This window comes from Diceros bicornis, chromosome 2, assembly GCF_020826845.1.
Source record: "Diceros bicornis minor isolate mBicDic1 chromosome 2, mDicBic1.mat.cur, whole genome shotgun sequence".
In the NCBI taxonomy this organism is placed as follows: domain Eukaryota; kingdom Metazoa; phylum Chordata; class Mammalia; order Perissodactyla; family Rhinocerotidae; genus Diceros; species Diceros bicornis.
The window spans coordinates 58359940-58387723 of record NC_080741.1 but is presented as its reverse complement, the minus strand read 5'-3'; the positions used below and the strand labels follow the sequence as shown (position 1 = coordinate 58387723).

At 50.5% G+C, this 27784-nt stretch overlaps 1 protein-coding gene across 1 annotated transcript in view; it reads left to right on the top strand.

Moving 5' to 3' along the window:
- The first annotated feature begins 2975 nt into the window (after positions 1-2975).
- The window catches only part of ACOX2 (acyl-CoA oxidase 2), a 31316-nt gene continuing 6507 nt past the window's right edge, over positions 2976-27784 (top strand). The window contains exons 1-13 of the mRNA XM_058562085.1: positions 2976-3120; positions 6073-6326; positions 6750-6912; positions 7126-7277; positions 7693-7800; positions 9972-10091; positions 10417-10532; positions 11219-11388; positions 13448-13610; positions 14750-14940; positions 16605-16784; positions 18206-18311; positions 22683-22900. Of these exons, the coding sequence (XP_058418068.1) occupies positions 6167-6326; positions 6750-6912; positions 7126-7277; positions 7693-7800; positions 9972-10091; positions 10417-10532; positions 11219-11388; positions 13448-13610; positions 14750-14940; positions 16605-16784; positions 18206-18311; positions 22683-22900 (1847 nt within the window). The 5' untranslated portion in view covers positions 2976-3120; positions 6073-6166. The remainder of the gene's footprint in view (positions 3121-6072; positions 6327-6749; positions 6913-7125; positions 7278-7692; positions 7801-9971; positions 10092-10416; positions 10533-11218; positions 11389-13447; positions 13611-14749; positions 14941-16604; positions 16785-18205; positions 18312-22682; positions 22901-27784) is intronic.

Genomic DNA, 27784 nt, shown 5'->3' with positions numbered 1-27784 from the left:
TAAATCTGGGCGTTAGGTACATATGGGTTCATTACGCTGTTCTCTCTACTTTTGTACAGGTTTGAAATTTTTTATAATAAAAAAAATTTTAAGCTAGAGAAGTCAATCATTTGGTGTAACAAATTGAAATGATCACATCCAAAACATATAGAGGGTCAGCTCCAAAGCTGATGACGAAACTATTTAAACATGGAATTTATCAAATATTAAAAGAACTTCAAGAAGTTAATCTCAAGAAAATCAAGATGTGGAAACTACAGCGGAGAGAAATTAAATAACCGCCCATGGGCAGTGACAGAACAAGTCTTGGCAGAGGCCAGGTTGGAATCCAGAACTTTCCCCTCCAAACAGTAGGGTGAAGGCCACCTTCCCTGAAGCCACCACTTTGTGTACAGCCACTGGCAACAGCAACAGGGGACCCAGGCCCACCGTGTCGCAGCAGGACCTGCTGGGTGATGTCTCAAATCTTGGGTCCTACCTCTTCCTCAAGACACAAGCTGGACACTACCTCGGGACACGGTGGGGAGCTGTGAGGTCCCTTAGTGAGCAGACACCCCACATCACAGATGGGGAGGCCGAGACACAGGAGGAAAGGGCACCTGCCCAGAGTCACCACATCTCGCAAGTCCTGCCAGGACAGGAGCCCTGCATCTCCCAACTTCTTTCCCAACCTTGTACAAATGGGTTAAGAGTCAGTCTTGGACATCAGAAGACCTAGTTCAAAGACCAGCTCTGAAATCTATTTATTGTTTAAACCCAGGCAAGTGACAAGACCTCCCTCAGCTTGCTTCCTCCCCTGCAAAATGGGGTGATGCATCTTACTTACCAGGGTTGTTATGCAATGGAGGTGAGGGAACCTATAAACATCCCACCCCGCTCACTGAGACCTGGTTCCCCTCTGGATCCCACCCCGAGCAGCGCCCAGTGCACTGCAGGTGTTCCAAAAATATTTGTCCAAGGAATGATGGGTAGGGGCACACAAATACTAATGCTAAACATAAGACAAGCCAAATTTTAGAGCAAAAACATGAGGAGAAAGGAAAATTGCTCACCTTACAGAACAACCCTTTCACAGAAGGACCACCTGACAGGAGCCTTGTAAACTCCTGGGATATTGACAGCTTGAGTTCCTGAAGGGCACAGGATGGCAGGAGCCATGAGGAAAGACCAGGAAAGGGGCAGAAAGATCAGGATCACTTTGGAAACACAGCGGGGTACACAGCTTTTTGGTACAAGTAGTCCCAAAGGAATCCCCAGCTTTGAGACTGGAGGGCTGGGTCTCATGTTGGAGTACACAAATGCGGACAAATAGGGTAGACCCACACACACACCAACCCCTACCTTTAAAAAAACTCCAGAGTCCTTCCTCAAGCTTGGCCATGCCCTTGGGGTAGAAAATCCTGATGGTTTCTGCCAACCTTTGTTTATTCATTCACCCACCAAGTATTTGTTGAGCACCTACCCTGGGCCAGGCCCTGGGCTGGGGCTGGCACTGCATTGGTGACCAGGAACAAAACACTCCTTGCTTTCATTAATGATTTAGATGAAAACCAAGAGTTAAAGAGAAAAACAGCCACCACTGTAGTGAGGGTACCAAGGGTATGGTGCCTTTTTCTAACACAACTTCTGACACCAAATGTATGGTTTTTCCACACCAACAACAAAGCATCCAATTCTCAACAGCACCTGGCTGTCCATTCAATTCAATTCTGACACTAACTCTTGGGATTAGCGCAGATCCTGCAGATTTAGGGCTAGGTCCCACAAGACTGCCCTCACTTCAGACATCAGTTGCAAATGCCAGGGGCCACTTGTACTTCTGACCTACTGGCTATAAATGCAGGGGTTCTCACAACCCCGTTGTAGAGAGCATACAAAATGGAAGAACTCATGCTAAGGACTCCGCACAAGAAAATGGAGTTATGGGTGTAACTGACAATGCCTGAAAGGAACACCCACAGACACACCCAGAGATAACCAGACAGCACAACTACAGACCTGGATAAGATGCAAAAGCAGCATAAAAGGGAGAGAGGAAGGAACAGTAACGCCAGTGAGTCATCCCAGAGAGAGGACGACTCACTGCTGGTCACCTTGCTGATTCCCATGCCTCTCGCCGTGCCCTTCGGCTGGACCGATTTCCCTTTCTGACACCCTGGACTTTGGTTCGTAACCCCTTGCATATGGAATGCTGTGTTTGGTGTTAATTAACATGTTTTTACGATACTCATCTGATTTAATATGTGATGTTTGATTGAGTTTCTGTAAAGTAACGCTGGGCTGTTACCACCGTTCCTGGACCTCCACCACTTACGGTGAGATCCTTTGAATTTACCCCAATAAATTTGGCATTGTGGAAAGACACAAAAGCGAGTGGACAATCCATTATTAACCGCTCATTACACCCCTCCACGGCTTCAATAATTTGCTAGAATGACTCACAGTACTCAGGAAAACACTTTACTTATGTTTACCGGTTTATTATAAAGGATACAATTCAGAAAGAGGCGATTGGAAGGGATGCCGAGGACGAGGTATGCGGGCAGGCAGCGTGGAGCCTCTGTGCCGTCTCGGGGCACGCCACCCACCCAGCACCTCCACGTGCTTGTCAATTCAGAAGCTCCCCAAGCCCTGTTGTTTAGGGATTTTTATTAAGGTCTCATTATGCAGGCATAATTTATTACATCACTGGCCACTGGTGATTGATCAATCCCCAGCCCCTCTCCTCTTCCTGGAGGTCGGGGGAGGGAGGGAGGGAGGGAGGGGAGTGGAAAGAACTAAAAGTTCCAACCCTCTCATTAAGGTTTGGCCTTTCTGGCAACCAGCCCCTATCCTGAAGCTATCTATGGGCCCCCAGCCATACATACAAAAGACAGTCTTATCACTCAGGACATTCCAAGGGTTCTTAGGAGCTCTGTGCCAGGAACAGGGGAGAAAGACCAAATGTATATATTTTGTTATACCACAAAGGGCAAAGACTTGGAGCTAAGAAAGCTGATCCAGGAGCTTCTAATCCAGACTGGGATGACTTCCCGAGAGCTTCTGACATCTGTGGTGAGATGAAAAGGTGAAGAGGAGCTGCACAGGGAAAGCAGGGGTGCTTGCGGACAGCGGGAACAGGTAAAGAGGGCAAGTAGGTTTCAAGCTCAAAAAAGTTACAAAGTCATCAGAAGTGGCTGTGAGTATCCCATCTAGGTCTCTTGCTCGGTCCTATTGTGACTGTCCTTCTCCCCAGCAGCCCCAACTCCCCTCTTGGACATGCCCCAAGGGCAAGGGACTAGGACAGCTTTGTTTTGTTTTGGTTTTGCTTCCTGCTGTACCCCAGTGCTTAGATCACTGTGGGCACTCAAAAATATGTATTAATGAGTAAACAAATCAACACATCCTGTGCAACCTAAGGCCTCACACACCAGCCCATAACCATCTCACCAGCAGACAGGCAAAGAATCCGAAATTCCACCATTAAACATCACTCCAGGGAGTTAAGAAATTCTTTCATGGGAAAGCAAGAAAACAGTGATAATCTCGAGTTACAAATGCTCCGGGTTTTACAGTTGACCAAGAGCTTTCCTTTAGACCCTGTGAGTTACAGACAAGGGGAGGGAAGCTTCAAGAGGTGAAGGAACTCAGAGTCACATCTCCAGGATTTGAACCCAAGTCTCTGGACTCCAGGTGAGGGCTGTGGTATTTCTTTATGCCCAGTAAAAGTGTGTGCATTTCACCAGGACCAGGCTCTGGGAGGCGGGGCCAGATAGGCAGGGAAAGGAAGAGAAAGCTCCATAGCTGGCCCTCACTGAACTGCCCAGCCAGCCTCGTGCTAAGCTATCTATCCTGCCTCATCCTCACAGCATTCCACCTGGGGCAGCCCCAGTGCTGGGCACAGTCACATCCACCGAGGGGGCAGGAGAGAACACGCAGTGAGCTCAGCCAAGAGCTGAGAGCCTGCCAGGCAGAGCCTTCAGTCTTCAGTGTTCCGGCCCCTGTAGGGGAGGAGAAAGGGGATAGGCAGCTGCCAGCAAGAGGCCTAGGCCGGCAGCTAGAGAAGCCGGGCCACACCTACAGTGCAAACACAGGACAAAGGTGAGTCAGGCTGAGGACGGGGGAGGGACTGGGAGACCCCTGAGGACTGGACCACCCTAGTAGTAACCCTCCTTGCCACTCCTAATGACTCTGAGCACTGCTTTCTTTCATTCAACACTGATTTACTAGGTGGACTCGGCCGGCGGACCCTGTCCTGTGCTGAGTGTTGGGGCTACAGGTGACAAGGATCCTACCCGCCCTCTTGGAGTTTACTTGTGGTAGGGGGAGACAGCAATAAACAAAAACGTGATAAATGAGCAAATTATCTTGTATGTTAGGATAAGTGAAAAGAGAAAAAGGAGAGCAGAGTGAGGAGGAGGAATGCCAGGGGAGGGGGCTTGGGATTTTAAGGAGGGTGGTCAGGTGGGCCTCGCTGAGAAGGTGACATTGACCAAAGACTTGAAGGAGGCAACGAGGGAGCCGGGAGGACACCCGGGGAAGCACGTTCCAGGCAGAGGACACAGCCCCGGCAGAGGCTGGGGGGTGAGGGGTGAGGCCTGGAGTGTTCCAGCACAGCAAGGAGGCAGCAGTGGCTGGAGTGGAGGGGGCAAGAGGCAGAGAGGAGGTGGGGCAGGAAGAGAGGAGATGGGCTAGGTGGCCTCGCAGGCATCCAGGGGGCAGATGATGGGGGCTCCTTGAACGTGCTGGGCCCCTTGTCAACACCCCCGTGGCCCTGCCACCCACTTAAGGGTATCAGTTTGGAAGCCTACATATGAATCCCACTTGCTACATGTGGCTGCATGACCTTACAAAGTCTCCTCCCTTCCCAAGGCTCCTGTCCTCTCTATAAAATGGTAATAATAACAGTAGCATATCAGTGGGGTTGTGGTGAAGAAGGAAGGGAATCAAAATAGTGGCCTCCTGCGGGAAAGATTTACAGCCCGCTTCCTGTGAGCTAGGCTCTTGGGCCCCAAGACAAAGCAGAGCCAGCACCCCCAGGCACTCACTGCCTTGGAAGAGGGACAGTCCAGTAAATAAGGAACTGTCCCTTATTATCCACTCTAAAAGCTCCCAATGGGGGCACTGAAGGGGTGCTCTGTTCCCCCAGGGGGCGCTGCAGTCAAGAAGGCTTCTTAGGGGAAGGGTCCTTGGAGGCTGGGGCTCACTAGGAACACCAGGGGAAACAGCGGGGGCAACGGGTAGGGGGAGAGGGAGAGGAGGCCCGGGGTAGGGGGAGCAGGGGATATGGGGCAAGGGGCGAGAGAGGTGGGGGTGGTTGGATGGCAGGGAGCATGGGCCCCTTTCCACAAACAGTGGGTACAGAGGACAGATTCCAAGCAGGGGTGGAAAACAATGTGACTGCAGTTTAAGAGCTCGCCCTAGCCGCCGGGAGAACAGACAAGAGTGACCCCGAGGCCAGGTGAGAGATGATGGTGGCCTGGGCGGTAGCCGCGGGGATGGAAAAGGAGCAGATAGATTTGAGAGATTCGAGAAGTAGAACGGACTGCACCTGGTGGGGAACAGGGGCTTCTAAGAGGCCGAGGGCTTGCTGTGAGGATGCAGGGTCCACTCTGGCTATTGGGGCCACACAGGGGTTTCAAGGGGAACTCTTCACAGACAAGGAGCAAGCTTCCTCCCCTCAGCTCCACAGTACCCCTCAAGGCGCACAGAAATGGGTCAAATGGTGAATTGGGACCACAGGTCCCCCCAGTGAGCCCCCATGATGGGGCTGTAGCCTGGAAGGAGCATGTGCTTTGTGGCACAGACATGTGGCTAGAGGACACATATTTAACCTCTCTAAGATTAATCTTCTTCGTGTGTGACCTTCACTGACTGGACGGCGTGAGCTTGGTGACGAGACCCTGTCCAAATCCTGACTCACACGCAATGAACTACCATTTACTGAGCAGTTACTGCACACAATGCCTGGACGATGCTGGTACTCAGCCAGTGCCCCCAGGGAGGAGCGTGGGGCTGGAGCGGCACTCAAGTATTTCAGGGGAGTTGCTTGCCTCCGTCAAGCAACCCTGGCTGACACTCTGCCCTGCACAGCCCCTCCCGCACACAGGTTCTCAGCACCGCCCAAGGCTCAGAACGGCCAGGCCAGCAGTATCTCTCCTCAGACGCCAGGCGGATCCAGGCGAGGATGGGCAGCCCAGTGCACCGAGTGTCAATGGGGGATACGTGGAGCAGGCAAGTGCATCCCGACATAGAAAGCGAGAGGTACAAGCAGTCCTTCGATGTGGAGCGGCTCACCAACATCCTTGATGGAGGCGCCCAGAACACTGCACTCCGGAGGAAAGTCGGTAAGAGGAGGCTGGGGAATGGAGCATCTGCTTTGTGTCCATGTGCTTTTCCTGGAAGAAGAGTCCTTCACAACAGTCCCACCTTCAAATAACAAACTTTGCTCTCAAAACTCAACTGTTAGAGATTCATTCCTTTGGACTATAAGGGCATCTTTAACATATCAATATTCCCGGAGCCCATCTGAGGGATAGAAAAGTCCTAGGCAGCAGAAGACCTGGATGCTGGCCCTTATTCCGCCACTGCACAGCTTTGTAACTTTGGGCGAGTCATTCTCCCCCCTCTGGGACTCAGGTATCTTGTCTATAAAAGGACAGTAACGTCTGACTTCCTTTCCATGTCCATGAGGCAACTGGGTGGGAAGATCTGAAGGCACCAGGAACCTCACTCAGGTCTCTAAGCCCTCTCTTCTCTGTCCCTGGCAGAGAACATCATCCACAATGACCCAGCGTTTAGCCTCAAAGATAATTATTTCCTGACCCAAAATGAATGCTATGAGGCCGCCGTTCGGAAGAAATTCCACTTCCAGATGACAGCACAGCGCCTGGGCTGGGCAGAAGACGGTCCTGAACTATATTACGCTTACAGGTGCTCACTCCCAGGGCAGCCCCACCAGAGAGGAATTCACCTGGGATTACCCAGAAACCCCTAGCCCCAGGAGCTGTTGTCCCCAACAAAGGCAATGCTTGTTGGGAACCCAGGAGGCCAGGTGCCCCTTCCCCCCCGCACCCCGTTCAAGCTAAGGGTACCTGGGCCCCTGTCTCCCATGGGCTGCTCAACCACAGCGTCTCTCCCCTACAGAGCCCTTTCTGGAAATCTGGCCTTCAGTTTACACAACATCTTCCTAAAAGCCCTCAGGAGCCTGGGCTCGGAGGAGCAGATTGCCAAATGGGTCCCGCTCTGCCACAGGTTCCAGATCATCGCGACATACGCCCAGACGGAATTGGGACATGGTGAGCCAGGCCTGCTGCATACGGGGTACAGGCTGTGCACTGCACAGTTCCAGAGGGCCCAGCCACATCTCAGTAGTCATAGATTTGTCTATTTAATAGGAAAACGTTACAGCAGATGGCAGTCAGGGGTCTTGAGGAAAGGGTGCCTTTTTCTAATCTGCACAAACATTGTATGAGCTAGCAGTGGGGTAGGTCATCCCTTCTAGACATGTCAGCAACCATCCCTTGTCCTGGGCTGGCCTGTGTCCCCCGGACAGCCCATGGGTGCAAGGAGAAACGCCTGTGGGTACAGCTGGGAGCTAGGCCTGTGAATCCATGCTGGGCTGGTGCCTGCGAGTCCAGGCCCACCTAGACACTGCTCCCCAGGTGAGAGTCCCTCCTGGCCTGATGTCTAACTCCTCTCCTTCATTCCAAGGGACATATCTTCCGGGCCTGGAGACTGAAGCCACCTACGATGCAGCCACCCAGGAGTTTGTGGTGCACAGCCCCACGATGACTGCCACCAAATGGTGGCCTGGGGACCGTGAGTATCCATCCATCCCACAGCCCCATCTGTCCCCAAGGAGAACAAAGCTGGATGCCAGAACAGCACTTTCACGTCCAACAGACCTCAGACTGATTCCCTATTCTAGGTTGGTGACCTTGGGCAAGTCAGTTCACCTCCCTGAGCCTCAAGGTTTTACTCCGTAAAATAGGTGGGATATGAAGAATTTTGTCAGTGAGTGGCTGAGAGGACCCCAAAGGAACTTTGAAGCTGCTGAGGAAACCGACTCAACCTTTAGGGCGTGAGGGCCAAGGTCTCTCTCACACACACTACACCCACACAGATACACACATGTGCATGCACACAACACACACACACCCCTCCTTGGCCTAGTCCCAGGCACTCCCACAACCCCAGTGCCTCTCACCTCCCAAAGCCTGCCACCAGCCAGAGCACAGAGCTCTGCGATTACACAGTTAGAGGAAAACATCCCTCCCTGCCCCTGCTCCAGACACCCGGAAAGGCTCACGCCCATCAGCGCCCATCAGGCCACTGGCACCGCACCTCCCCCATCGGCCACCAGGTGGCGATCGCACCGTGAGGGGTCCCACCAAGGCCCTCTTCCTCTGATTTGAGAATACTCCTCTGAGCACACATCTGTGGCACTTAGGGACCCATCTGGTGAAACACTTTTATGGGGAAAAAATATAAAGAATGTGAGGAGTCCAACCAAAGCAGAAAGAAACAGAGAGATTAGAGACAAGCAGAGACAGGGAGAAAGACTGAGCAAGGGAGAGAGAAATAGAGACAGAGGCAAGAGAAATAAGAGAGCAACGCGAGAGCAATGAGAGAGGAGAGAGAGAGAGAGAGAATGAATCACCGCTGCCAAAACTACAGACAAAAGAAACTAGCCTTTGAAATCAGGCAGTCTTCAAATCCCAGCTCTGCTCCCTCCAGAAACCTTGAACACAGCACTCTGCTTTCTGAGCCTCAGTTTCCTTCTCTGGAAAATGGGACTCATCAGACCTACCCTGGAAGAACTGGAAAGCACCAGCACAGGGTCTGGCACTACATGGATTTTGATAAACCGTAATTATCTGTATTCATTATTATTAGCTTGATGGCAGAGTGATTCATTAGTAGGTTTTCAAGGACAGAAAAAAAAAAAGCTTGCCCACTCCGCACTGCCTTTGGCAAGTCCCTGCTGGATTTGTTTGGCTTTTTGGGTCGGTTCCCCCCTCTCTGTGATCAGTAACTTTTTGAGGCCCCAAACGTGCCATCAGCTGGGGTGGGGGAGCAATGCACACATCTCCCTGCGACTGGGACCAGTGTTCTCGCCATAGGTCCTGACATACACACCCCAGCAGCTCTGACATAGAGATCCTGTCTCCTTGATTCCAAAGAAAATGCCTCAAGGGCACACACTTCAGTCAGAAGACTGTAGTAGAACCAAATTTTAAAAGATGCCAAGCTTTCCCAGATTCTTCCATTTAGGCTATTTTCATTAAAATCCATAGCCTTTGTCGAGCTTTGCTTTTGGAAGAGGGAGCACCCAGAGGGCTTGGAGGGCTTTGGTGACCTCAAGATCTCCATTAGCCTCCTTGAGCCTCCCTACCCCATGGGGGTCCTGCCTGTGTAATTGTAGGGCAGCTGCCACACATACTTGACATTTAGACCAAACCCCCTGTACCTCCAGCCACCAAATGGCTCTCCATAAATCCCTCCAACCCAGTGCATTCTAGAGCCAGACGCTCACACTAACGTTCTTTGAATGGTTCCAGTCATTTCCAAGGATAAGTCAAGGCCCTGTGATCAAGGGGTATCCTGAACAAGTATCCCTTTGCTGCCCTGAATGCTACTTTCTCCACTGCCTGGCCCCACCAAGCCCATGCAGTCCTCAGGCTTCTGAGCACACTGTTCCCTCTGCCTTGCACGCTCTTCCCTGTGTGGCTCCCCTGGAAAACGCCCCTCGCCCTCCAAGCTCCTTGTGATCCTCCCCCCACCACATCCTCTGAGGCAGATCAAACACACACCCATCCTGGCCTCACAGAGAGTCCTGCCCTTCCCCACACCACCACATTGGTTCTCCTAACCCATTACAGACTGGGCCCACATCCAGGCTCCTGATGGAGAGGGTTAGCACATCTGCTCTGTACACCAGGGCCTCATGCCCAGGGATCACACTGAGCCTCTCATCTCTCTGCCCTCAGTGGGACAGTCAGCTACCCATGCCCTGGTCCAGGCCCAGCTGATCTGCTCGGGAGCCCGGCAGGGCATGCATGCCTTTATTGTGCCCATCCGGAGCCTCCAGGACCACAGCCCACTGCCAGGTAAGCCCTTGCTGCTCCCTCCAGGCCCCCACCAGGAGGAAACCTTGCCAGGCCTCCCTGTCCCGGGCCCCAGAAGTCCATGGGAGAAGCTGGAACATGTCTCCCTTGGGCAGGGAAGGGTCCAGTCGGACAGACCTGGTGCTAACTGGCTGGGCGAGCAAGATTCAGCACCCATCTGACCTCAGCTTGGTCACCTGCAAAACAGGTGTAATAACCTCAATGTCACAGGCTTCTGTGAGGCTGAGATGAGCTGGAATATGTGTGAGGTACCTGGCACACAGCCAGCGCTCGACTGACAGACATTCCTGTCTCCATCTCCTTCTAGGAATCACTGTTGGAAACATTGGGCCCAAGATGGACCTCAACCACATAGATAACGGCTTCCTGCGACTAGACCACGTGCGGGTCCCCAGGGAGAACATGCTGAGTCGCTTTGCACAGGTGGGGGCCTCAGGAGGCTGCAGGCCTGCAATGCCTGGAGAGGGGACAGTGGCCCCCTGCAGGCTGCTGCTGGCTCTGGGTCCTCCTCCGCACAGCTGAGTTTGGGGCACCTCCCACCCCATAGAGTCTCCCACAGACCTGGGTAAAACCCCATTGTAGCAGCTGTGTGATCTCGGGCAAGTCACTTGGCCTTTCTGAGCCTCAGACTTCTCATGGGTAAAGTCTCACCTCATGGAGTGGCAGAGCAATCATGGGGTAGGGTGGCAAGGTGATCTGAGAAGAAGAGGGATGAGGCTGAGGGTGACATGCATATTTACCTGTGAGGCCTGGACACAACCAATCACTGAACAGACACCAGCTGGGTACTGGAGAAAGTTCCAGAGGTCCCCATTTTGCCAGGCATTACCTTTAGCTGTGGACTGTAGGGAGGTCTAGGGTGTCCCAGGAGAGGAGCTGTGAACCAGGGTACTTGGGGCAGTGGCACTTTAGCCACAAGCACAGATATGTTTCCATTTTAACCATCAGTGTGGCCATTCAAGTGCATTCTGGCTGTTGGCCGGCTGTGTCTGCTCTGGGTGAGCAGTTTGAGAACTCCGGTGCCTGCGGGGCGTGGAGGCCACAGTTCTGGGTGTGGGGCAGGCTAGGGAGCCTTGGCTCAGACCTAGCACCTGTCCTTGGTCCTCCAGGTCTTGCCCGATGGCACCTACATCAAGCTCGGAACAGCACAGAGCAACTATCTTTCCATGGTGGTGATGCGGGTGGAGATGCTATCGGACGTCATCTGCACGCTGCAGAAGGCTTGCGTCATCGCCATTCGCTACTCTGTCATACGCCGCCAATCCCGGCTCCGGCCCAGGCAAGTGGCACCCAGAGGCCAACCACTGCAGACAGGGTTACCTCTCAGTCCCACAGTGCCTGCCCCCTGACACCACCCCCTCTGCCAGAGCAGGGTGCTGGGAGCATGCATTACCTGCCTCACACGTCTGCCCAGACCTGGCCCATCTGGCCACATCTGTAGGGTCTCTCTCTGGCTCCCTCTAATCCCAGCTGACCACTTGGCCCAACCTGCATCTGTCAGTGTCCAGCCTCATCGGGCTCTGCGATTGTGCGTCTTTGGCCCTGTACCACCAGACCTCAGTCTGTCTGTCCAAGTCCAGCTGGGGCCGGTACTGGCTGAGTGCGGCTGGGTCAGCCAGTTGCCAAGCAGCAGGTGACCATGGCTCCTGAGTTTGTTCCGTCAGGGTGTGAGTGATTGTGCCTGGCAAAGCCCAGCTGTCACATCAGACCACATATGGCTGAAGCTGGTTCTGTCTGGCTGTGACTGTCAGCAGCCGACTGTGGTATGTCCAAGTCTGGATCCATTTTGTTGTACGTGGCTGTGTCCGGCCAACACTCCCTCCACTCCATGGCACCGAACCCCAAGGGCTAACTGTACTCTGTTTTAACGTGTGTAAGCGTAGACGCACACACGCAGACGCGCACACGCATATGGTTGCTAGATTCAGCAAATAAAAATTCAAGACTGCCAGTTAAATTTGAATTTCAGATAAACAACCAATAATTCTTTAGAATCAATATGTCCCAGTGGACACACTCAGGATGCAGCAAAGTGGAGCCTGGACGCGTGGTGCCGTAGTGCGGGCACGGGGAGAGAGGGCAGAGCTGGACACAGCACAACTGGCTGAACTCGTGTGCTGAGGGACGGGCTTCAACCTGGCAGTCCTTGTCCCAATTCTGCTAAGTGACCCTGGTCACGTCCTTTGCCCTCTCTGGGCCTCAGTTTTCTTACTTGTAAAGTGAAGAGTGAGGTCACCAGGACTGGAACTTGAGAACATCCAGTCCCAGAGCCTGGTGGTGTTTCACGCCGTGGGCTCAAGGATCCAGGACTCTAATGCAAATGGACTGAGGGTCGGATGCCAGGCAGACCTGGGTGCCACACTCAGCTCGGCCACTTGCTAGCCATGGGAGCTTAGGCTGGCCACAAGCCTCTTTGTCCCTTAGCTTCCTCATCGACAAAATAGGCACGAGAGGAGCAGTCTTGCAGGGTGGTGTTGAGGATGAAATGCAATAAAGCATGTCAGTCCCTTAGCCCAGGGTCCTTTCCTCTGGCAAACCCACGGCACCCGTGGCTGGCCTGAGCTTCAGAATCCCAGGCTAAGTCTCCTCCAGAGGACACAGGCACTGGGAAGAAGGTACTGCCGATGATGTCTTGTCTGGAGCCCAGTTTTCTGGATGGCAGAAGGGTCCCAAAGATGGTTATAATAGCCTGTGTCCAGGTGAGGGGCTGCTGGCCCAAAGAAGAGAACCAGGTTTCTCCCCATCAGCCATGGGAGGGTTCTCACATTCACACCTTCTTTCCATCCACAAATAGTTACCATGGGCCCCTATATGCTGGACATGGTCTCAGGCACTGAGCACACAGCCGCAGACAAGGCAGACGCAGTATCTACCTTGGGATTCCATCAGACCCACGTTCACATCCTCAGAGTTATTGATTAGGCTCAACATATTTCCCAGCACACAGCAAGTGCACCAGGGCAGCGAAAGGTCAAGGTTCAAATCATCAGGGGTATAGGGCCACACCCCCTCACCCAAAATCCTTGGGACTAGATGTGTTGGAATTCAGAACTTTCCAGATTTCAGCTGGATAACATGGTGCATATGCTGTAATTATATAAACCTCTCCCACAGGGGCAGCACCCATAAGCAAACATGTCAATATTTCTGCAGTGATATGAGTGGATATTCATGTGAGATGGGATTTTTACAAGATTATTATAAGCCTCATGTCAGTTCAGGTCAAGTTTTGTAATAGGATATAAAAACTCAGGTTTTAGGGCTTTTATGGCACTAGGGACATGGGAAGGTGGATGTGGCTTGTAGCCATCTTCTAAACCTGCTTTTCTTCCCCTCAGCGAGCCAGAGGCAAAAATCCTGGACCACCAGACGCAGCAGCAGAAACTCCTTCCTCAGCTGGCCACGGCCTATGCCTTCCATTTTCTGGCGAGAAGCCTCTTGGAATTCTTCCATCGCTCTCACGACGCCATTCTGGACAGAGACTTCAGCCTCCTGCCTGAGGTCTCTGCTCTCTGCTGGGGGCGGGAGCTGGGAGCGTGGCTGAAGGTGTCCTCCCTGAGGAGCAGCCCCAGTCCTACTCCCATGGGTCCCGTCACTTCCCCTCCCCAGCCCTCCAATATCCCAGGGCACCCAGGGCGAGCTGTACCCCGACATATAAATCCACCCCCATTTGGCCTCCAAAAAGCTCCAAAAACGTTAGAGGAGATAATCACACATGATATATAGAACACAGGTGCACAATGCCTGATGTGCATTTGAAACCTGGAAAGCTCTGGAAACCAAAAGGCATTTAGAACTCACTTGGTGGCACAGTTTGACCTGAACTGACCTGATTTATCCCACTGAGTGAGAGTACATTTTGCAGCAGAAACATTAATGTGTTTGATCACCAAGGCTGCCCCAGCCTCCTCTAGGGGTATTATATATGATCTACTGTAAATGTCCTACTTCACCTTTCTGTAATCCAAAAAATAATCTGATTCTAAAACGCATCTGGCCCCAAGGGTCTCAGATCAAGGACTGTGGGCTCACGTATACACTAAGAGTCCGTCTGTCCGGGCCCTGTGCTTTATAAGCATTGCTGCGTTAGCCCTTGAACTGTACAGCAGCCACCACTCAGATCCCCATTTTACAGATGAGGAAAGTGAAGTACAGGGAGGTTAAGGGACACGACCCTCCTCCCAACGACTTGCAAGTCTGAAGAGGTTTCAAGAATCAAAAACTCAAACCAGGTCTGCTGCCTGGCAGCCCCTTCTACAACCCCAGACAGTGGGTTGACGGTGGACCTCCATCCTCACAGGCCAGCTCTCCAAAACCTCTGCTTGCCAGCAAAATCCATAACTCCTGGATAACAGTGAGCCCCATCCAGGAAGCATCTTCTTCCCGAGATCCTGGAGACAGTGGCCTGGACAGTTTTCCTTTGTCCTTACTGCTCCTACAGCTACATGGCGTCATTGTGTGACCTTGGGCAAGTCACATAACCTCTCTGAGTCGCAGCCTTCTCATTCATAAAGCCGTGAGCTGAGGAAACAATTCCGACCTCACAGAGTTGTACTCAGCATACAGTAGGTGCTCAATGAGTGCATGGTTGTTACTGGAGGGCCCCCTTCCACTGCCTGACCCCCTTCCTGTTCTTGCAGCTTCACGCACTGGGTGCAGGTACGAAGGCCATGGTGTCGGACTTCTGCACCCACGGGGCTGAGCTGTGCCGCAGGGCCTGTGGCGGACACGGCTACTCAAAGCTGAGCGGCCTGCCATCTCTGGTCACCAAAGTGACAGCCTCCTGCACCTTCGAGGGTGAGAACACCGTGCTCTACCTGCAGGTGGCCAGGTAAGGCCAAGGCTGGCCCAGGTCTCTGCCTGGCCCCTGGGAAACCCTGGGGGCTTCTGCTGGGGTCGAAGCATCTGTCTGATGCCCACAGAGGGAGCCGACTTTGGGGAGCGCTGTTCAGGGACTGCCCAGCTCCCACAACCCGTCCCCAGTCCATTCACTTCTCCCCAGATACGCTGCAGCTCCCCGCCAGGCTGCTATGGCCTCCCCTGCACAATGGCGTCTGTCTCCTCCCTGCTCTCCCGCCTCCGCCCTGCCCCACTTCAGTCCTTCTCCAGAGGCAGCCAGGGGGATCTTCTCGAAGCCTAGGGAAGATCACACCTTCCCCCTGCTTAAAATTCTTCAGTGGCTTCCCACTGCTCATAGGAAAATGCCACCCTCCACACTGTGGTCCCTATCCTCTCCATCCCGCTCTCACAACCTCCAACCAACCACAGACTGTTACTTCCCTACCATGGGGCCTTCGCACTCACTTCCCTCCCCCTAACACTCTCTACCCCCAATTTATTGTTGTTCCGCTGGCTCCTGCTCATCCCTCAGGCCCCAGCTAAAATGACGCCTCCTTCAGATGCCCTCCCTGACCACTCCATCTAGAGTAACGCCACCCTGATCCTCCCTCTCAGCACCGTCCTGTTTCCTTCAGAGCAGTTAGCACAATCTGCAGGCATCTTTGTTTGTGTGAGCTCCTTGAGGGCAGGGAGTCTTACCTGCCTTGCTCACCACCGTGTCCACAGGCTTAGCGCAGGGCCAGCACAGGGGAGGCTGCAACCTGGGAGGCAGGAAGGAACGGCTGAGCCGGCCTCCTCCCACCAGGCGGTGTCTTTTCATCTCTCCTATGTCTGTGGGGTACTGTGGCTGACGAGGCCTTTCACATTACCTATTCTCCGGTGATTTCTCCACGCAGGGAGGAAAGGTTTACTGGCAAATATGCTATATAACATTTCTTAGAATTTTTTTTAATATATAACATTGGGGTTTTTTTCAAATGACAAAGGGAATACAATATCATGTATTAGACACACTGTGCCAAGCACTTGACAAATCTTATTCAGTTTTCACAAACCACCTATCAGGTGAGCATTATCATCTCCATCTAGAGGTGGAGAGACTGAGGCTGAGGGAGGTGAAGTAACTTCTAGAGCATCACACGGGTCTCAGCGGAGCCACATGGGAATCCGCAGCTGTCTGAGCCCAGAGCCTCTAACCACCGGATCATCACAAGGAGGAAGCTCAGGGTCACCCATAATCCTCCCAATCATCTTAGCATTCTTGCATCTATCCTTTTTTTTTTTTTTTTCCAGCTAAGAGCATTTTAATTTCCATAGTCACTGTACAACCCATCATATATCCCTAAATCACAAGATCCTAACCAACAGAAAAGACTGATCACATATCAAAGGGTTTATGTTCAGGATCTGAGAGTGTCTGCCAGCTTCCGCCCCAGCAGCTTCAGCCCCGTTTATTGTGAGAGAAATGACAGTCTCAGGAGGCACTTTTCTGAGGGCCCCATAGCGGGCTGGCTGGGGGGCGGGGGACCGGGGCGAGAAACTGGGTGGCCCTGGTTCTCCCACAGGGAGCATAAGAGCGCATGTCTCTGGGGGAGGGGTACTGGGCTGTCCCGCAGGGCTCCTCACCCTCTCCCCTGCCTCCACCCCCACCCCCAGGTTTTTGGTGAAGAGCTACCAGCAGGCTCAGGCATCCTCAGGCCCCACATCGCAGAGGTCTCTCCCTCAGTCTGTTGCATACCTGACCGCACCCTACCTGGCCAAGTGTCCGGCCCAGAGGGCAGCTGACTTCCTCCACCCAGAGCTCTACACCAAGGCCTGGGCACATGTGGCAGCCAGGTGAGCCAGAGCTGAGAAATCAGCCGTCCCACCTGGGGGCAGGCTCCTTCCCCCGCTAGGGCGTTTGGGATTGGCTGGATGGCCATTTGTGGATACTCTTCCCAAAACTACCCCCTTCCCCAACCTCCTCAGTCCTCTCACTTCTGCCACCATGGGCAGAGAGAAGGGGAAGTCACACCCATCAGCCATGGACCACCATCACGTCCCCATTCTGGTCAAGCTAGTAGAAGGACATCACCTCTGTGGCCAGTGCAAGGAATTTTTAATATCTTTAGGTTCTTATTGTGATTTGCAATACAAAGAATGTACCCATACGTAAATACTATGAACGTATCAGTATGTAAATACCAATAAATAAAGCCATACTCTAGGTTTGAAATAGTCCACAATCTAAAATAATTTCAAAAATATGACTATATCAAGGGATAGAATTAGTTTATTTGGGGTTTAGTAGGCTCCAGGGAACAAGGATAAGACCAAGGACTCATCCAGTCTGTCATTCAACAAATATCGTCAGGCACCCACTGTGTATCAAGAACATCCAAATGTGCCAGGGGCTGGGAATAGAGAGGTCCTGGCCAAACCCAGACACCATCACGGAAAAGATGGAGAGCTTTAACTACCTAAAAAGGAAACCTTCTGAACCCTCCCCAACTGAAACACCAAAAACAACCCAGAAAAAATATTTTCAGTATATAACAAGAGGTCTTATATCCCAACTTGTGGTCCCAGGGATAGTTAATAGTTATTTCAAGATCACAAGCAACTTGGGACATTCATTTATGGAGTCATAAATACTTATTAACAGCCTACAGTAAGCCAGGCTACGTTCTAGGTACTAGGGATCTATCAACAAACCTGTCTGATAAAACACCCAGGCCTCACAGAGCTAACATTTTAGTTGGGGGGAGGCGGGAAGGCAAAATAAGGCTGTTCAAGGTAATTAAAATGCCATGATATTGCTTTTCGCTTGGAACTCAATGTGACATCTGCTTATCTATTCCCTGACAAAGCAAAATAAATACTGCTTAATAAACAGTTTGCTTTGCACACAAATTCCAAGGGTCATGAGTGGATGGGCAGGGAATAGAAACTAAAAGAATAAAGGTTAACTAAATGGCAAATGACCAATTGAGTGGTTTAGAGGACAAGAATTGGTTTGCTTTTCTTTTTTAAGGTGCCTTCATTAACCAGTTGGTTAACCTATCTGGGACTCAGGTTTTCCCATTTTAAATTGGAAATGCCTGTCCTTAAAAGGGTTAAAGAGAGAATGTATATCAAGCATTTCCTTGTAACATATAAGTGGTCAATAAACGGGAATTACTTCTACTTCTGAGGGACCCCAGGCAGCCTGGGACCAAACTCCATCAGTCTCTTTCCCTCTCAGCCAAGAAGCTGACCCTTTTCTCTTTGGCCTTCAGGCTCACAAACGACTCAGTGCAACACATACAGATTCTGATGCGATCCGGGGCTGACGAGCACGAGGCCTGGAACAGGACCACTGTCATCCACCTCCAGGCTGCTAAGGTGAGCTGCCGGTCAGCTGAAGCCAAAAGGGCCCGTTTTGTGTCCCCAGCAGGCTGCCCTGCCGGGAACATTCGAGCTCTGCCCTTAGTCCCCAGCCCTGCTCAGCAGCTGCCTTCGTTTCACTCCCAAGGCTTTAGTCCAGGGTATTTTAATTAAAGGACTTAACTCCAAAGCAATCTTGCTGGCAGCTCTTAGGGAAAAACGTAATGAGGCAGTGTTATTGGATTTACTTCAGGTTGTTCAAATATTTCCTCCCAGAAAGAAAAGCAGGTCAAGTCTCCCCGTAGCCCACAGGCAATCCTTAGATGTCGCATTCAATTTCCACTGCTCTGTGTTTGTGCATAATGTACAGTCAGTCAGCAAATATTTGAGCACCCACTCAACACCAGGCATAGGGCTGCGTACTGGGGGCTCCACAGTGCCCATACACAGCTACAATCAAGGAAGCCCTGGGAGGGGGAAACGGGGGCTGCCATGGGATCCCAGAGCAGGTGCATCGCCACCCACCCCAAGGAGTCAGAAAGGCTTCCCAGAAGTGGCATATAGGCCAAGACTTCAAGGATGCGCTGAAATTAGCCAGGCAAAGGGTGGAGGCTATGGCTTTGGAGAGAAAGGTTTCTCGGCAAACGAAACAACCGGTGCAAAAGGAAGCGGCAAGAAAAGGCACAGTGCTTGGAAATGCAAATTCTCCCAAGGAGGACCTCACAGAGGAAGACGGAAATAAGGAGAGGAAGGAAGGGAGGGGAGGAGAAGAGACAGGCCCGTGAAAAGTTCATGGCAATGGGAAGCCTTTGCAGGGTTTGTATCAGAGAAGTGAAGTGATCTGTTTCATCCTGGATCATGGAGGCTGCAGGAGGAAGAACGGACTGCATGCTAGAGGCCAGTTAGGAGCAGGCAGCAGTAGTCTGGGTGAGGGTTGAGGGTGGTCCTGACCATGACCTCGGCAGAGGGCATGGAAAGAAGCGGGTAGATGCAGAGATATTAAGGGGGTAGAAGAAACGGACAAGCTTCAGAGAGTAATGGGGTGGCAGAGGTAAATATGACTCCTGAGCTCAAGCTTAGGCAGCTGGGACTCTGGCCCCACCCACAGCTGGAAAATCAACAGGATCACTTCAATCCTCAGGCATCAGGCCCTGAAAATGGCAGCCTTAGCACAGGAGAGCCCTGAAGGAGTGTTTTGCAGTGGCCCTGGTGGGGCAGGCTGGGCTTGAGTGCCACCTGGTGACCCACCACCTCCATCACACCCGCCACCATCGGTTCTGCTCAGTCCACCGCAGGAGCATTGCCTGCTCTGCTAAATGTCCTTTCAGTACAGAGGAGGGTGAGCCAAGGCTGTGCTCTCACCAGACTACCAAAAAAAAGGAACCACAGCCGCCCATTATCCACCCATTTTCCACACCTATGTCCTGCCTTCAAACGGACCAGACACTGCTTGCCAAGGTTACTCCATTTAATACACACAACCCTGGGAGGGAGAGCAGCATAATCTCCATTACAAGGGTGAGGAAGTAGAACTCAGTGGAGTTAAGTCCCAGAGGTAGGAAATAAGTGAGCTAAGACGCTTTGCTTTCCTTTCCCCCACGGACGGACGCAAGCCGTGCCCTCAGGAAGCCACTGTGCATGCGTGAGGGAGGTGAGCCCCAGGCTCTGGGGAAGGCCAGGGCGGGAAGCTCAGCCAGCCTGGGGGAGAAGAATAAGTCCCTGCAGCTTCCTGGGGAGGCGGTGCCCAAGCTGAGTCTCCAAAGTCAAGGGCAGGCAAGTGTGCACTTCCTGGGCTTTGTGCTTTGGGAGGCCGTCTCCTCTACAGAAACCTCAAGCACACAACCAGGTCCCATCCGGAAACCATAAATGTGCAAGTAGAGAGTGACGGCCACACAAGGGGGCAGGGAACAGTGGCAGAGGGGTGGACAAGCAGCAGCAAGCCGTGGCCTTAGTTCTGGGCCCAGCTCTGTGCATGACCTGCCGTGCGAACTCAGGCAGTCCTTCCTTCTCTGGGCTTTAACTTCCTGTCTTTAAAACAAAAGGGCATGGAAGAGCCCTTTGGGCTCTGGTCCTATAATCTCAGACCCTGCCCAGGAGAGACGTCAGTCCCTAGGACCACTGGAGCAAACGCTGGTACTCATTATAACGCAGCCTCAGTCTCTGGTGCCTTTGGCAATGCAGGGTAGCAGTTAGGAGTATAGACTCAACTGGCTGGGAGGCGGAATGCTCTGGCTTGGATCTCCTTGCTACCACCTACCAGCCAAGGGACCTTGGGCAAAAAACCTTCATCTCTCCATGCCTCAGTCTCCTCATCTGCAAAATGGAGCTAATAATAGTACCTACCTTATACGATTATTATGAAGATTAAATGAGTTAATACATGTAAAATTTAGAGAGGCACCTAGCATATAAGTGCTTTACATTCCACTCCCACCCCCAAATTACGCAGGAGGCAAGATTTAAACCCAGACACACAAAAGTAAATAAAGTTCACTGTGTTCAAAGCATGGTGCCGAGGTTTGGCTCAGCCTCTCTCTGAAGCATGGAGGCCACCTTCTCTTTCTGGTCCTCATCCTGCTTTCCAAGACAGTGGCCCAGGCCCTCCAGCAGCTCTTCATCACTCCACTCCTCAACCCAGGGCCCTGAGAATTTAAGGATACGGCCCTGGGGTTAGAACAGGGAAGCAGAGCCTAGCTGCAGAAAGTGCGAGTCTCCAGTGAGCACCAAGGACCGTTGGACACGGAGGGGGCAGCGGAGAGCAGCTGCTCCTCTTCCTCACCCATCAGAATGGCTGTGAGCACACCAGGTCTGGCGGCAGAGTGGTGTTGTCAGCACCCACACGAGGCCTCCCTGGGAAAGGCAGATTCTTTGCAAGTGAGAAACCTGATCAGGTCACTGGCTTGTTGAAGACTTTAGTGGTTCCCTGACCCTAGAGAATAAAATCCCAACCTGTCATTCACAGCCCTTCATTACCTGGGTGCCATTACCACCTCGTTATACTCCAGTGCTCCAGCCTCATTAAACTGCCTGCAGCCTCCTGCAAGTACAGCCCTGTGCACATGAAGTTCCCTCTGCCAGGAATGACCTTTCCCCCATTCCTTGTTCCCCTGGGTAAACTCCTTTGAATCCTCAAGACACTCTAAGCCTTGCCACTTAAAGTCACTACCAGCAGCATGGGCATCACTGGAGAGCTTGTTAGAATGCAAAGATTCCCTTATCCCGGAATCTGCGTTTTGACAAGATCCCAAGGTAATCTGTATGCAGGTGAAAATTGGAGACCTGTTTTCCTCCCCCAACCCCTGCCACCAACCCCCCAGCCATGGAAATCATAGATCCTATCTAATAAAAATAATTATGTGTGTTTGTCTTAGGGAGAGGGGGAATATTCAAAACACTTAACAACCAGTAGGGCAGGGGCACTGACCAATCAGAAAGGACTTCAGGGGGCTGGCCAGGTGGTATAGCGGTTAAGTTCGCCGGCTCCGCTTCAGTGGCCTGGGGTTTGTGGGTTCAGATCCCTGGTGCAGACCAATGCACTGCTTATCAAGCCATGCTGTGGTGGCATCCCATATAAAGTAGAGGAAGATGGGCACGAATGTTAGCCCAGGGCCCATCTTCCTCAGCAAAAAAGAGGAGGATTGGCAACAGATGTTAGCTCAGGGCTAATCTTCCTCAAAAAAAAAAAAAAAAGAAAGAAAGGACTTCAGGCCTAAGGGAAGCAGGGTCCTGAAGGCCTCCTGCTGGGTCGGCCATTAATGCCTTAGTTGCTGGGCTGTCGGGAGGAGGGAGTCCCAGGGAAGGAACCTGGCTGGCAGAGGGAACCTGCTCTCACCAGGTTGAAGGCAGTGGTCACCTACCAACTGGTTATTTTAACCACTGACAGAACCCAACTGTTGCAGGAGTTAATAACAGCCCTGATTACCTCAAGAGTTTATACTCTGGTTGGGATAAATTTCATGTACATCTTGAACCCCTACTTTCTCACCCCAAGGTGCACACACACATACACTCACACACCACTGCCTTGAACATGGCAAAGAATAGCTGTTTTCTTGAGAAAAGTGGTGCTTTCCTCCACAGTCCCCAGGCCAGCCTCCAGTACTCCCGCACTCTTTCTACTTTCAAACCTACTTGAAACTGCCCCAAGCAAAATGAGGAAAAGGGCCAAAGTCCATAGCCCATCAGCCCCCAACACACGTGTGTGCACACACACCATCAAAAAGGCTCAGTCAGACCACAGAGAGCTAGGAGAAAAGGCGGCTGCTGGTCGGCCTGCTGGGAAACACAGGGCTGCGGCAAGCTTACTCCAGCAGCCTTGCCATGCTTTCGGACAACTTCTGGAGGCAGAAATCAGAAATCAGCAGCTAATGCATCTTTGTGTCTTTGTAGGCACACTGCTACTATGTCGCTGTAAAGAGTTTTACAGAAGCTCTGGAGAAACTAGAAAGTGAACCAGCAGTTCAGCAGGCGCTCAAACACCTCTGTGATCTCTATGCTCTACACGGCATCCTGACTAACGCGGGTGACTTTCTCCACGATGGCTTCCTGTCTGGGGCCCAAATAGACATGGCGAGAACGGCCTATCTGGACCTGCTCCTCCTCGTCAGGTGAGTGGTGGCCCCAAACCATGGTGATCTTCAGAGAATAACCCTAGAGCCTTTGTTCATTTCAGACTCCAAAACCTTGCTCAATAGGGTCGGGCAAAAGCAGCAACAGCCCTGGAGAGGTCTACACCCTTGTGTTATTACACCAACATAAAGCATTAGGCAGTAATGAAAGGAAAAATGGAAAAAAATTAGAAATAAAAATGCTTAAGAATAAATTATCCACCTACCTCAATTGAACTGTTCAACATTGTCAAGGAAATAGGAATAGTATCTAAGGAATATGAATAAAATTAATGAGTCTTAATCATAGCTAATATTTAAGAAGCACTTATATGTGCCAGGGACTATGTGAAAAGCTTTTATATACATCATCTCATTTAATCCTTACAGCCTTTGGAACTGGATATTATTAATCTCCCCATTTTACCGAGGAGGAAATGCAGGTTTAGGGGACTTAAGTAACCTGCCCAAGATCACACAATTAGCCGGAGGAGGAGCTGGGTACAATCTGGGGCCTGTCTGAGCCCAGAGCACGGGCTCTTAAGCTGTATGTTAAGGTTAAGGTTGAGCTATTGTTTATTTCAAATATATCCTTGTCTTTTTTGAATGTGCTTAAGCAAACTCATCAAGTTGATTAAACTTACTTTAATCCTCCTTCAGCTTCAAGATGAAATATTTTTTAAAAACTAGTAATTCATATCCTGATTTGTAAAAACAATGCAAATAGTTTTAAATGCAGCATTAATGCCGTGCAGTCTAGGGTCATGGCACACTAATGTGATGCTTTCATCCTGTCACTGTACATAATCCAAATGATCACCGTAAAAACATTCAAAACCAAAGACCCAACCTGACCAGGGTACTGGAAGAAACAGAAATTAAAACCATACAAATTAGTCACCATTGTCCATAAGATGAAAAATGGGCTAATTTGAGAATACAACTTTTTTTTGAGAAAATACGATGCCTGCTGTATGGGGTGGGGGAGGGAGTGACACATGTGTGCCTTTTCCCCTAGAACTTCCAATAGTTCACATTATCAGGAAGACTAAGAAAATAAAAAGGAAAAAGATTTGAAATATTTCAAAATATTTATGACAGTGGTTAAAAAACTAGACTGAATTCTATTTCTACCAATATGCAACGTTACATATCACGTGTGATTACACAGAAGCACCTAACAGACAGTTGGTGGTCAGTAAATGTTTGTTCAATGAAATCATCAAAAACTGTCAAAAACACATTTGATACAATTATGCCCCAGGTATTAATCTTTCCTTAATATAGAGAATGCAGTGGTAGAAACTATTAACAGCATAATTGAGTATTGCAGAGTTCAAGCCCAAGTGTATCTAACTTTCTAAAACGCTTGGCACTTAAAAGCGGCCCCGTGGCTTAGCGGTTGAGTGCGTGCGCTCCGCTGCTGGCGGCCCGGGTTCGGATCCCAGGTGCGCACCAACACACCGCTTCTCCGGCCATGCTGAGGCCGCGTCCCACATACAGCAACTAGAAGGCTGTGCAACTATGACATACAACTATCTACTGGGGCTTTGGGGGAAAAAAAAAAAAAAGCACATGAAGACAATAGTGTTCTAGCTCTGATTGGCAGTGACGATTAAACACAAAAGATCACCTTAACCCCCTAAGCGTGATTTTTTATCTGCAGCAGCATTTCTAAGCGCTTGCCTTGGCTCCAGAGACTTAGAGTTCAAGACCAGACAGACAGCAGTGACACAAACAAATAACTTAGGCTCACATCAAACCCACAAACTGATATCTCACAGTATGGTTCCTAAGTAACCTTCTACCACGGCAGGGGAATCAGGTAGGTAACAGATGCCACGCTTTAACAGTTCTGTGTCACAATTCCCTGCCTTGATTATCCAGTATGGCCCTCAGATTTCTGAGATGGCAAATGGAGGACGGTACACTATTCTGAGTGACACTAAGAACCAGCTCTCTGGGTAACGGTAATTAACTGACCCAGTGTTTAGTCGTTTAGTGGTCATAAAATCTCAGTTGGAGGACTTCCAGGTAAAGATGGCAGACTGAACATAAGCACTGACTTTTGTTTCCTCCTGAAACCCTACTAAAACATCAGCAAATGGATTAAAATGTTTAAAAAGGCATAAACCCACAAAGAAAAAGAGAGCAGGAGAGGAAACATGAGAATTGGAAAGTAGATGGACACAGAGTGACTTAGCAGACCTGAGGAAACTGAATCCTAAACCAGAAGTGGGAAAAGCCAAGAAGCAACGAAGTCACACAACAGAACCCCAAGAACCAGCAGCCTTCTGTGCCTCTGGCAATGGGGCTGAAGGAAGACTGACAGGATGGGTAGAAAGGCTGTTTCCAAAGGAGTTGAATCCTCAGTTCCCCTCCTCCTCTGTGAGTAGTTTTAAGACTTCCCTTGATCCCATCCTGGCAGAAGGGTAAACAGAGGGTCTGTGACCTAGGGAATATCAGGCATAGGTGAGGATGAGGCCACTCTATAGAACAGAGGCTTGAATTAGTGCTTATAGGCCAAATGCTGACAGCCTGCTCCCCCAGCCCACTTTTTCCACTGGATCCCAGAAAATCAGCAGCCAGGCTAGTACCCTGCAGGAAGATGATAACATCTTCCTGCATCTTCAGATTCTCCTTCTCTGGAGAATCTGACCAGCCCAAAGTGGAGAGAGCTAAAGACGCTGATGCCAGGGTCCCCCACTGGTCCACCCAATTCACCCCCACAGGGATCCCCACATTGACGAGCACTCAGACTTCTAATCAGCTAGTTAATTCCCTACTCTTAGCTGTGATCAGACACTCAGGAATGAGCAGACACCTGAGGGAAGCCATGACATAAGAGACGGAACCCGAACAAGCAAGGAGGCGCCTCGAGGACACATAATAATCTGCAGGGAAAAGAAACTTTGTTAAAAGATCAGCGACATCCTCAGGAGTTAAAAGGACATATTGCAACCACAAAACAAGAGTGTCATTTCTTAAAAAGTGATATTCAAAGCCAGAAAGAGAAAGACAAACACTGTATGATCTCACTCATATGTGGAATATAAACCAACACATGGACAGAGAAAACTGGACTGTGGTTACCAGGGGCAGTGGAGGTGGGCGGTGGGCACAAGGGATGAAGGGAGTCATATATATGGTGATGGACAAACAAAAATGTACAACCCAAAATTTCACAATATTAGAAACCATTAAAACATCAATTAAAAAAAAAAAAAAAAGTGATATTCAGGGGCCGGCCCAGTGGCGTAGTGGTTGGGTTTCCGGGTTCGGATTCCAGGCACGGACTTGTGCACAACTCATCAAGCCATGCTGTGGCGGCGATCCATATAAAGTGGAGGAAGATGGGCACAGATGTTAGCCCAGGGCCAGTCTTCCTCAGCAAAAAGAGGAGGATCGGCAACGATGTTAGCTCAGGGCTGATCTTCCTCACACACACAAAAAACTAATATTCAGAGAACAAAAGTGGGCTCTATAAAATTAAAAAATGATAGTGGAAATGACAAAGTCAGTTGAAGGACTAGAAGATAAAATTGCAAAAATCTTGCAGAAAGAAAGCAAAAAGACAAAAAATAGGAGAGAAAAAATAAAAATAGTAAGAGGACTGATCCTAACTCTCCATCATCTGAAAAACAGGGCTAGAAAGAGAAGACAGAGGAACCTGAGGGAGCAAATCTTTAACAAAATAATTCAAGAAAATATTCCTCAAATGAATATACGTGTTTCAGATTGAAAAGGCCACAAATGCTTACGGACTAGAGAAGAGACAAACACACACACACAATGGTAATAAAGGCTATGAAGAAATGGACAGCAGGGAAGGGGGACTGTAGCTATAAACAGGTCAGAGAAGGCCTCCCAGCAAGGAAAGATCTGAAGGGAGGGAGGTGAGAGAAGCCACGTGGTTGGCTGGGAAACGAACATTCCAGGCAGGGAATAAGTACAAATGTTGGAGGCCAGAGAGTGCTTGGCATGTCCAGAGAACAAGGAGAGGTCACAGAGGCTGGAGTGGTGTGACTGACATGGAGATTGAGAGCAGAGGTCAGAGAGTTAAGAGTGTACTGGGAGGGGCAAGGGAGGGGGTGTAGATCATTGCAAAGGCTTAGACTTTGGCTTTTACTTCGGGTGAGAATGGGAGGGTTCTGATCAGAGGACAGACACAATCTGAAGTAATCGGACGTGTATTTCTAAAGGATCACTCCAGCTGCCATAGTAAGAGGGGAGGGGACCATAGTGAAAAGCAAGACCAGTTAGGAGGCTTCTGCAATAATCCAGGTGAGAAATGGAGGCGGACTGGACCAAGGTGATGGCACCGGAGGTGGTGGGAAGTGACCGAAGTTTGGGTGTATTTTGAAGATGGAACAGGATTTGCTGACAGATTAGATATGGGGTGTAAGAGACGGAGAGGAGTTCAGGTTTTTGGCCAGAACAGAGTTGCCATTTACTGTAAATGGGAAAGATTACAGGAGGGCCAGGTTTGGGCAGGATGGACAGGAGAAGGTCTAGAAGATCAAGAGTTCGGTTTTGAATATGTTAAGTTTGAAGAGCCTGTTAGAAATCCAAGTACAGATGTTAGTAAGCAGGTAAGTGAGACTGGAGATAAATTTGGAAGTTATTGGCATATGGTTGGTATTTAAAGCCGTAAAAAGGATGATATAACAAGGAGTGAGGGTATGAAGAGAAGAGACCCAAGTACTGAGTCTTGGGGCTCTTCAAAAATGATGAGGAGTTGATCTTGACAAGACCTATTTCAGTGGGTAGGGCGAGTGAAAACTTGAATGGATCCAATTCAGGAGAGAACAGGTGAAGACTGGAAATAGCAAGCATAAACAAGCACAACACTTTCAAGGAGTTCTGTCATAAAGGGGAGGCAAG